The sequence below is a fragment of the Pteronotus mesoamericanus genome, unplaced genomic scaffold (genome assembly GCF_021234165.1).
Source record: "Pteronotus mesoamericanus isolate MK-2021 breed Mesoamerican mustached bat unplaced genomic scaffold, CSHL_Meso_final contig_1, whole genome shotgun sequence".
Taxonomy (NCBI): Eukaryota; Metazoa; Chordata; class Mammalia; order Chiroptera; family Mormoopidae; genus Pteronotus; species Pteronotus mesoamericanus.
In genome coordinates, this window is record NW_026554998.1 from 2738426 (window position 1) to 2749458 (window position 11033).

Here is an 11033-nt window from a genome sequence, read left to right on the forward strand (position 1 = left end):
CCTCGACCAGCCCCGAGGCATGGCACCCGGGCCACCCCGGGCTCAGGCCGCTCCCGGTTTCCTCTCTGACCGCGGACGCTCTGGCTGGGTCCTGATACCAGGTTCTTCTTAATCTTCGGCCCCAGCGGGCACCTGCCTGGCCACTGTCCCTCACCCGGGCAGGAGGCCCGCCTCCTTCTCCACCAGCCGGCTGACTGTGCGCAGGGCCAGTGGCAGGGCGGTGTTGGTGTCGCGGTGGTAACGGGGCTCGGACAGCCCCACGCTGGGCGTGAGCACGAACTGGGCTACGCTGGGCATCTTCAGCAGGTTCAGGAGCTCGGTGGCCCGCGTGCCTATGGCTCCTGCGTCCTCCCTGCAGCCCAGGGAGCCCATGGCGGGGCCCTGGGCCAGGGTCCTTATCTTGGACAGGAACAGAGAAACCCTGGGGACAAGGGAGCCCAGCGGTCAGCGGCGGACGCAGCCCTGGCATGGCGAGGGGTCCCACGGTGCCCAGCTTGGGGGCCTTGGCACGGAGAACTGAGGAGGCAGCGCCCACCCAGCCCGCGCTGCCCACACGTGCCCCGGGTCCCGCGTGCTGACGCCTCAGGGACCAGGACGCCTCCAGCGCCGCCCCCTTCTCCCCACAGGGCGCCAGCAGGTCCCCTCTCCCACCCTGGCCTGTACCTGGGGATCAGGTCTTGGCTTCGGGAGGCCAGCTTGGTGAGCGTGGTCATCAGTGTGGCGATGAGCTGAGGGGGGCACTTGGGAAGGGTGGCCGAGGGGCGGGACTGGGTGACCTCGAATAGCAGAGCCTCCAGGGCTTCAAAGAACTTGTTGATCTGGTCCACGGTGCAGCGCCGGTCCCAGCTCACCGACAGGTACTCGCCGACGGCCCACACCTGCGGGGACAGCGCCTCAGCCCTGCCCAGGCCCACGTGCCTGGAGGGGACGGGCAGCCCAGCCTTACCACAGATGTGAGCATGTGCCCGCCGCTGCGCACTCCGCGCCCGCTGCCCACGAACTCCAGGAGCTCCTTCGCCAGCTCGACCACCAGTGGGGGATGCTGCTTGCACAGGGCCAGGAACTGGGAGCTCAGCACCCTGCCGGAGGGGACACTGGGGGCTGCAGGCCGCCCCTCGCGGACCCCAGCCCCACCGCTCACCCGGGGTGGGAGCCAGGAGGCGGCAGGCGGACAGAAGGAACCCTCGGGCAGGGGCTGGGACAGCTCTGCTCTCGGCTTTTGCCCTCTGAGTGGAGTGCGAGTATCAGGCCTTCAGAAAGGGCACGGCCAGTCTGCAGGGCTCTGCGGGGAGGGGAGGGGCACTCTGGACCTGGGACAGAGGGTCTGGGCGGCACCCAGGCTGGGCCTGGGGACGACGCTGGGTGGCAGCCCTGCAGCGGCCGGAGACGACCCAGGTGGCGGGTCCGTGGAGCTGGTGCGGGGGCAGGACGGGGCGGCAGGGCCCCGGGTGGACGACGGGAGGTGCTCACCGGTGCACGCGGGCTGCGTACCCTGGGACCTGGTACAGCGCGTCACTTCTCTCCAGGAGCAGCCGTGCCAGCTGGTCGGTCAGGGCCCCGTCGGCGAACTGGGGTCGACAGTGAGGAGGGCTCAGCCTCCCCCTGGCAGGAACGCCTCCCGCCTCGCTCTGCCTGGCCCGGCCGGCCCGGCCGCGGGGCCGCAGCGGTGGGACCCGGGCAGCGGACTCACCTGGGCCACCGCCGCGAAGAAGGCCTGGAGCAGGGCGGGCACCGCCGCGGCGCACTGGAGCACCCGGGCACTGCCGGCCATGGGCTGCAGCAGCTGGTGGAGGGGCGCCAGGCTGGGGGCACAGGTACAGCCTGCTGAGTGCCCCCTGCGCCCCCACCTGCCTGGTGCGTCCTGAACATGCAGCCCCTGGAGCCCTCCGGCCGCTGCTGGCAGGAAGACGGGGTCCAGGCGCCACGGCCGGGACCAAGTCCTGAGCTGCTGGCTCGCCCTCGTCGAAGGAGGTCGCCCCACACCACGTGCGGCTCGCGCTCCGGGCCCCTCTTCCGTCCTCGGCCTCTTGCTCCTCAGGACGGCCCTGAGCCCCAGGCCCAGGGAGGGCAGCACGGGGCTGCGGCGGGGAGCCCTGTTCCCGTCCCAGGTCTCCTCTCCCATGGTGCAAAGCCTCCGTTTCTCCATCAGTGGAACGCAGTCACCGGGACGCCCGCCACGCAAGTTACGAAGACTGATTCATGCCGCCACGAGCCGTGCGCTTGGCACTGTGGCCGCTGCCCAGCGGGCAGAGTGATGGCCACAGTCTCTCCAGACAAGCCGGCGTGAGGCCCGAGGGGCACCGGGGCCCCATCCACACAGCCCCGCCCAGGGGTCCCCAGCTGGAGGGCCTACCTCTCCACGGTCCCGCTGGCCTTGGCACGCAGGAGGTGCTGGAAGAGCGCCTGGAGCTGCGGGTCCCGGAGGGCCTCCAGGCAGCCGGGGGCCCTGATGGAGGCGTCCCAGAGCGGCCCCTCCGACGCAGACGCAGCTGGTGACAGCCTGCGAGTGGGCCGACGCAGGCCAGGCTCAGATGCGGCTCCAGCCCGGGCCCGGGGCTGGACGCGGCCCTGCCCTCCCGGCGCCCAGTCAGGGAAAGACACGAGCAGGCGTCCCTGTGCCAGCGCAGCACCCTGGCCCAGTGGAGAGCCCTGGGGCGACCAGAAAGGGCCGCGCCCGGCACCTGCGAGTGGGCGGGGGGCACGGTTGACAGAGGACTGGCTGGGGGCTCTGGGCTGCCGGCAGCAGGGGGGCACAGGGCGCGCTCCACTTGGGCGGCAGAAGGTCCAGGGCAGCAGGAGGAGGGGCCTGTGCCAGGGGCAGGGGAGGGGGTGGGCGCGGTCGGGCCTCCTGGCTCGTGCGGGCTGGTCACCTGAGCTGCAGGTCCAAGGCGGCCGTCAGGCAGGGCAGGTCCAGCAGTGCGTGCAGCATCTCGGCAGCCGTGCCGGCGTCGGCCAGCCACGGGAGGAGCGCCGCGACCTCGGCGGTCAGGGGCGGGCTGTTCCAGGCCAGGAGCTGTGGGGACAGGTGGGGCGGCTCAGGCGGGCCCCAGGGGCCAGCGGGTCGCGACCCCATCAGGCTGTCCGGGGGGTGCTGCTGTCGGCCGGGGTCTGCCTGGCCCCTGCCTTTCCCCACTTCCCTGGGACCCAGGGCCCTCAGAGTGTCCCCTCCCACATTTGTCTTTTACTGCTCTTTTCGCTTCTGCATTCGCTTTTGTGCCGACACTTCCACGGCCTTCCTCACGTCACTGCGGTCATTTTCCCGATGAGGGACTAAGTTTCCAATGACTCCAAAAAGGCCAAGCGGTGACCACGGGTCACAGAAGACACACCAAAAGCCAAAGGCACTGCAGGGCCAAGCACGCGGGCGAGGGTGGTGCTCCACGCAGGTTTACGCGATGGGAGCCCCGACACAGGCCTTCCCAGAAGGACCAGCCCGACGGACAGTGACACAGTGTACCTGTGATGGTGACCGACACCCGGCTGGCCCGCCCCCAGCCCCCCGCCGGCACGGAGCCTGGGGACACTGTGCCCGCCCCCCGGCCCCCGGCCCGGGGACGTGCGTCATGCCTTGAAGAGGCTGGGGAAGCTCAGCCTGAGGGTGCTGAGGTTTCTGCCCAACAGGGGGAGGTTGTCCCTGCAGAACTGGACGAACTCAAAGGCCAGCATCGGGCTGTGGAAGAACTCAGAAGGGACCCGGGTGAACACGTGCTGGCAGGTGGCTTCCGCGTCCACGGCCGCTGCGTCCCCTGAAAGGCAGAGGTCACCCTGAGGACGCCCCTGTTGCTGGGGAGCGCCACCCAGGGTCTCGGGTCCCTGTCTGTGGCCTGCGTGTCTCTAGCACCCCAGAGGCTCTGACACGTCCGCCCGACACCGGGAACACGAGCTGAGCTGTGTCCCACTTTCCCAGGGGCGGAGGCCACAGGCTGCCCCGCCGAGGGGCGTGAGGCGGCACGTTCTTTGGGAGCTGATGACTCCGATGGCAAAGCGAGTTCTAAGGGTGGCACAGAGTTGGTAACATTTTAACTCACTACATAAATCTGTTTTAAAACTGCCACCACCTGGTGCTAACTGTCCATCGAGGCAACGCCACACACAGGCAGAGATGGGGAGCCGGGAGAGCGAGGCCGCCCGGCCGGGACGGCGCTCCCCCACAGGCCTGGCCGCCCGGCGGGCTCACCGTGGTTCAGGAAGAACTGGGCGAGCGGCAGCAGCGCGCGCACGCAGGCGGGGTCCGCGCACAGCCGGGTGCGCAGGGCCTTCAAGCAGGACAGGGTGCGGCACAGGAAGGAGGGCTCCTGCCGGCAGAGCACGTCCAGCACCAGCACAGCCTCCACCAGGCACTGCGGACCGAGGCCATGTCAGGGGGCAGGTGGGGCCCCGCCCGCCCCGCCCGTGCCGGGCACTCACCGCTTTCTGCAGGTCCGCGTCCCCCCTTCTCAGGGCTCCTGGGGGAAGGAAGGAAGGAGGGTGGCCGGTCCGTGGGCCAGCATCACGACCGCCAAACGGAAGGCGCAGGGGGGTCGGAAGCTCGAGGAGCGGACGGCGGACCACCCCCTGGGGGAGGTGGGGGTAGGACAGGGCTTGGTGGAGTCGTCCCCAGGGGAGGTGTGACCGGTGCAGGGGACGCAGCCCTGCAGAGGCTGGGGACGGGGTGTCCCGTGCTCAGTCCCTGGGAGGATCCCCGCTGGGGCCCGGCTCCCTGCGTGCCCAACCCAGCCCTGCGGGAGGGGCGGCGCCAGCACTCACGCCGGGTGCTCTGCTCCAGGAGCCGCTGGCAGTACTCGAAGGCCTTCTCCCGCAGCTGCTCCTGGGGGTGCAGCGGGCGGCTGGCGGCGGAGGCAGCGGTCAGCACGGACAGGGCGGAGCCCTCCAACTCCGACTTGTCGTCTGCGGGAGAAGCCCAGCCGCTCAGCGGGATGGGGCCCAGGGGACGTTGGGAGAGCCGCCGCGGCAGGTGTCCCTGGACCAGGCCTAGGGCAGTGTGGCCTGCCCGGCCGCCTGCGCCGCCCCGACAACCGCAGTGCAGCTGAGGTTTCCACTTTGGCAAGACCGGAGAAGGGGCTCCGCGCGGACGTCTGAAGGGGCCACCCAGAACGGCCCCCCGACCTGTCTCGGGAGGGGCCCAGGGGCCCACATCTCCCAGGGGCTGCCCCCGGGGTCTCACCTGCGTCCAGGGCGCCCGGGCCCTCGGGGCCGCCGCGCCACAGCCAGGCCCGCAGCATGGAGAAGGCCTGCACGTTCAGCCACTGGTCCTCCGTGAAACGCTGGCCCACGGACAGCACCGTGAAGAAGTCGGTGGCCACGGCTCCGTCAACCTCGGTGACAGGGCCCGGCTGCGGGAGGCAAGGGAGCGCGGGCGCACTCGGGGAGGGGCCGGCTGAGAACGGAAGGCCTGGCCCACCCTGACCGCCTAGGACTGGGGAGCCCACCCCTTGCGAGGTGCGTAAATGCGGGCATCTGCGAGACAAGTGACCCCGGCCGGCTGGCCTGGCCTCAACAGGTGCCCAGAGTGCCACGGGCTTGGGGCCCCAGGCACTGCCCCCACCCCACGCTGGGTGGAGACGGGAAGGAAGGACCATTCTGGAACCAGGGAAGGTGGGAAGACAGGGTAGGAGGAGCCACAGGACCCTGCAGGCAAGGCTGGCTGAGGTAGCCCGGGACCCCTGACTCCAAGCGTCCCCCAGCTCACCTGCCGGGCCCTGGGCGTGGAGAAGAAGCCGCCGGGGGGGTGTGCCGGCCCCTGCTGGAGGCTGGCGTAGCGGAGCCAGTCCACCAGCCGCCTGTTGAGCAGGTTGATCTGGCCTATAGGGGGCAGGGACGGTGCTGTGGGAAACCAGGCACAGCTCACAGACACCCCGCAGACACCGCGCAGACTCCGGCCGCTGGGCGCCCAGGTCTTCCTGCAAAGCAGCAGCTCCCGGCCGAGCCCCGCGCTCTCAGGCCCCCCCTGCCCACCCAGATGCAACAGCCTCCACCCATCCCCCCGCCCCGGGGGTCCCCAGCCTCTCAGGGGGGCGGGTACCTTCGTGCAGGGAGCCCGGGGCGAGGCTGGCAACCTTGGCCACGACCGGGAGGAGGGGCCTCAGACTGGGCCCCTCGGGCTGCCGGCTCTCAAGGACTTTGAAGACACGCTGGCCCACACTGCCAACCTCCTGCGCCCTGTCACCCTGAGAATCACACAAAGGCGGGGTCTGAGACACCTGCAAGGGGCGCCCGCTGACAGCGGGGTGCTGTCACGCTCCCTCTCGTGGCCGTCTCGGAGGTCACCCGGGCCGCCTGGGCCCGGGGGCCTGGATGAGCCTTCACAGCATTCCGGCTGCTTCCCTACAACCCCCCCCAAAGGAAGGAGACTGGGGAGGGGGCGGGGCTTCCGCTTGGTCCAGATACAGGAGCAGTGGCTGGGGCCACCAGCGTGGGGACCGCATACCGGCACGGCTCCTCTCCAGGGCCCCAGGGCCCCTCGGGCAGGGAGGCCAGCCTGGGCGGAGACGGTCACGTTACCTGGGCCAAGAGCACGGAGGCCACCAAGCTCAGCTGCCGCGTGTTCTGGATGTGGCCCCAGGGCAGGCTCAGGCTGTGGCAGGGCGCCGTCTCTCTCAGGATGGCGGCACAGAGAAGCTGGAGCTGCTCGGGGCACGAGGGCCGCAGGAGCGTGGTCTGCAGCGAGTCCACGCACGTCTTCTCCAGCCTGGGCAGCCGGACCCGGAGGGCACGCGCCACGTCACCTCATGCCACGGCAAGCGCGCCCGGCCCCCAGCACCGCCCCCCGCCCCCGGGGCCCTTGGGCAGGTGGGACCGTTCGCACTGGTTTAAGGGGACACAGACTCAAACGCCACCTGCCGGGCACGCCCAAAGACGACCACACTCACTTCCTGTTGTATTTGGTGGCGGAGACGATGAGGAAAAGCCTCCGCAGGGCCTGGGCGGCGTCGGGCCCCGGGTCCTCCCTCCGCAGCAGCTGGCTGACCCGCGAGCAGAACTTCTCCAGCTCCTCGTCCTGGATCTCCCTGAACCGAGGAGACGCTGTCAGCAGCCTGGCATCGAGGGGCTGCGCCGAGGGTCCGGGGGTGCGTCCCGGGCTGCACCAGAGTGGCCGCGGCCGCAGCCGCAGGGAGAACCCCTCTGAGCAGATGCCTGGGTGTCAGGGGAGCAAGGCAGTTCTGCCGTCCACACGCCTCTCACGACAAACGAGCTGACTGGGTCCCCGACCTAGTTCCTCTCCCTGGGGCCACTGCCGTCCCCTGCCGGACAGGGCTGTCGGGGACCCCATCACCCCCAGACGGTGACAATAAACCTTCCTGATGGAGACTCCACACACTGGGATCTTGTTCTTCCAGGAGCAGCACTGACACAGACTGAGTGAGCTTAGGAGTCAAAAGTAAGGGGGATCGAACCTGCAAGAAGCTGCTTTTCAAAAGGTCCCTTCAGGGAGCCGTTACCTTCTGGGAACAAGAGTTCAACCCAGCAGGTCACAGGGCGCATTGTAAGGTAAGCCTATTAGAGTTCCTGACTCTAATACTTAACTTGCTTGCCAATTTAAAGTACCTACGTATTGAGCATTGACAACAGCTGAGATGTTGAAGGGTCTCAAAATGGAAGCTGCTTGTAGGTTTCTACTCCAGTCCAAAAAGCAAGAAAAAAGTAACACGCCGTGAGTCAGTGTATCGGGGACTCCCGGGCAGCTCTTGCCCTCCCTGTGTGCCCCCCCAGCCGTGGCTGAAGCCCACTCAGTCCCTTCGGCAGCTGATCAGATGTGTGAGCTCAGGAAACCTTGAACTGAGACAGACAAGATGCTCCCGGCCTCCGGCACTGACAAGGTACGACAAACACCTGAAAGTGGGGGCCCTAGGGCGTCCCCTTTCTTACTTAAGGCTGGCAGACCACACCCAACGGGTTCGCCTCCGCTCCTCACCTCCCTCCCACCCCTTCCTCCAGAGGCGCAGCCCAGGGCTGTTTCCAACTGGGGTGACGAGACTGCAGGGGGAGCCACCAGGCTGTCTCGCATTTATCAGGGGACTCCCTCCTGGAATGGTGCTGCGCCTCCTCCCAAATCAGCCCCTTCCAGGACGGCCTCCAAAGCACAGGATTCCTTCCAAAAGGCCGCCTGCCCCACCCCTTCCATAGCACCCCACGGCTTCTGACGCCCAACTCCTGCCGCCGCCAGCGAGACTTCAGGGTCCTGGCCCCCGCCTCACGTCCCGGGAGCCACCAGGCCCTTCCCTCCAGCTGCTGACCCTGCCTGCGGGTCCTCTACCTGAAATACTTGTGCTGAGCTCCAGGTGAGCTCTTGTCCTTCTGGGAACCTCCCAGCCCTGGCTGTACACCCCCATCCGTACCCCACTTTCTTCACCTCCTCTTTCACTTACAAGGGATGTTTCCCATGCCTTTTTCCACCCTTGCTTTCTGTCTCTGAAAGACCTGAAAATTAAAATTCACTCCAAACCCTGGCTCCCAAACCTTAGCCATATAAAGTGCTCTCAAAACCCACAGGCTTAATTAAAGGACAATCGACAGCGAAAGCTAGTACGACCTGATCACTAATAACTTTCCCCAAACAGTAAGCGACAGAAACTGGGTAACTCACACCCCCCATGCACCCAAGACAGAGACAGAGAAGCAGCAATTTAAACAGCAAGGGCTATTCCTTCCACCGTCCAGTCCACGAACGGGCGACCCTAAGTAGAAGGTGAGGCGGGAGAGGAAACTCAGCGGAGCTCTGAGTGGTTCTCTGTTCTTGCGTGTCTGTCTGTGAGACTGCCGGGGTGAGCGGGTCCCACGTTGAGTGAAGTGTGAGTATTTAAAGATACCTATTGATATTTTCATTGAATGCAGCCCCTAAATTCACGTGGACTTGGATTAGAGTATCAGAACTTGAACTGCAATGTTGAAACTTGAATTTTGGAGCCCCTGTCGGATACTGAAGGGAAGACAGGCTCTGGGGGGCTTCTTGGGAGGGGGCACTGCAAATCCGCGAAGCATTCCCTGCAGATTTTCAAGGGTCATGTGACCACAGAAGACTTTTACCCTCTTCACAGCCTTTAGAACTGAATCTGTACTCAAGAACATCTCTCCACTAGAACCACTGCAGGCTCAACCACCCCCATCTTTCCCAACTGGTCCAGCTTAGAATCTAATTTTCTTTTCACTTTACCATAGGCTTGTGGTTCTGGCTGCATTTTCCTCTAATAAACAAGTAAGCACTGAGCCTCAGACCGATGGACTGCGGGGTTTTAGTCCTCCCATCACTGGTTAGCTGGTGAGAAAGGAGCTATCGGCTGGTCAGCGGGAGCCCAGAGCCAGCTCCGGGCAGAGGGCGGCGGCCAATGTCTCAACCATCCAATGTACCCGCGGGAGAGCCATCTTTCTAAATGGTAAAACCCACGGCTCCATCCCCACAGCCTCTCCGTGGCTTTGTGCTCTTGAGCTGCAGCAGCCTCAGGCCTAACAATCAGCGGGGACCCCACACCACCGCATTCCCAGTCATCCTCAGGACGCTGCTCAGGAGCCACCTCCGGGGACCAGCTCCACCCGCCCCGGACCTCGTCTTCCCGGGCCAGGCCGGCGAGGCCTCCCGGTCCCCCGAGTCTCTAAAGCGGGGCCAGACGGGCTCCTCCAAGTCGCCGCGCCCAGGCCTCCCTCTGAGACCCCCACCAAGTGCCCGGAGGGAAAGGCGCGGGCACCTGGCCTGGCGGAGCAGACTCTCTGCCCCCGCCGAGAGCATCCCGGCGCCCCAGCCGCTGGCGACTCCTCAAGCCTGACACGGAGCCCGTCTGGCTTCCGGGTGTCGTCACGTGCCTCGTCACGTGGGCAGAAACGGGCAGGCCGCCAACCAATGGGATTTGGCAGGGCTTCGCGGGGCGGGGCCTCTGCGCCCGGGACGCCTATCCTGGTTGGCTTCTGGGCGCCTTCCGTCGGTCTTGGGCCGCCCGGAACCGCGGCACCCGGGCAGCTTGGTACTGCGGCACCTCGGAACCGGGAGACCCCGGAACCTCGGCTCCCGGGCACGCGGGTCTTAGGACAGCTCCCGGTGGACGCGCAGGGCCCGAGTTCTGGGTTGTTTCATGAACACAGCGCCGCAGGGCGTGGGGTGCCGTTCGGCACGACCTGGAACTACTCCGCAAACGCTGAGGCTGCGAGCTGCGGGCTGCGGCCCCGCCCGGCAGTCGGCGGTGGTGGCTGCGGCAGGAAGGGGAAGGAGCTGGCGGAGGGCGCGGCTGCAAGCCGTCTTTTTGGAAAACCTGCCGCGCGCTTAAAACTGTGCACCATTGAGCGCATCTAACCCGGGGCACAGCTCGGAGGAGCATTTACTACAATTTGAAGGCTGAACTACCTTACGCTGAAAAAGTGGTTGAGGGGGGCCAAGGTCGCACCCTGTATGTGGAGGGGAGTCTGATCAGCAGCTGCGCTCCGGGGCGTTGAAGCCACTCTGCCCACTGCCAGCTAAGGAGTGGCCAGGGAAGCGGGAAGCAATCGGAGGGAGCGGTGCCTCAGAGGCCAAGAGACGAAGAGGTCGTTTTAAGTGCTGCTGAGAAGTTTGATGACATGTATTTGCGACAAATACCTTTATTAAATCCCAAGTCAGAGGTAGTGGGGGAGGATAAACACCCCAGCTTCGTCGTAATTCAGTTGTGAAAATGGCCGGCCCTGCGAAAAGAGGCTGATTTCACCGCAGCTGATGGCACTGAATCTGCAGAACATTCTGTGTGTGTGTTGGCAGCGGGAGGGAGGTGTGTGTCGCTTTGCACTTGAAGAAACGGGGCTTCTTGCAGGTTCAAATCACCCTGCTGCACTTGCACCAAAGGCTGTCTGACTGCAGAGTCCTTGTCAGGCCACCTCAGTACCTGGAACAACACGCACAAAGGGACAGGAAGGCCCACATCTGCTCAGGGCTGCTCAGGGTGGGTGCCAGGACCCCTCGGGCAGCTGTGGGTGTCTGGGAGTGGGGAGGCTCCCGTGGTTCGTCCACGCCCCTGGAGCTGCAGCTTGATCTTCAGGGACCCCCTGTGAGTCCAGGACCTGACTGGCATGGCCAC

The 11033-nt window shown here is 66.2% G+C and overlaps 1 protein-coding gene across 1 annotated transcript; it reads right to left on the reverse strand.

Moving 5' to 3' along the window:
- Window positions 1–74: 74 nt before the first annotated feature.
- Window positions 75–9781, reverse strand: AP5Z1 (adaptor related protein complex 5 subunit zeta 1). The gene is made up of 17 exons (XM_054594846.1): window positions 9681–9781; window positions 6870–7007; window positions 6502–6688; window positions 6023–6167; window positions 5690–5802; window positions 5165–5333; window positions 4747–4887; window positions 4408–4445; window positions 4178–4340; window positions 3568–3746; window positions 2871–3013; window positions 2354–2500; window positions 1691–1802; window positions 1471–1568; window positions 947–1079; window positions 664–878; window positions 75–421 (listed from the first exon to the last, which is right to left on the reverse strand). Exons 1-17 carry the CDS (start codon window positions 9719–9721, stop codon window positions 151–153), a joined length of 2433 nt encoding a protein of 810 aa, XP_054450821.1. The 5' UTR covers window positions 9722–9781; the 3' UTR covers window positions 75–150.
- Window positions 9782–11033: the final 1252 nt, after the last annotated feature.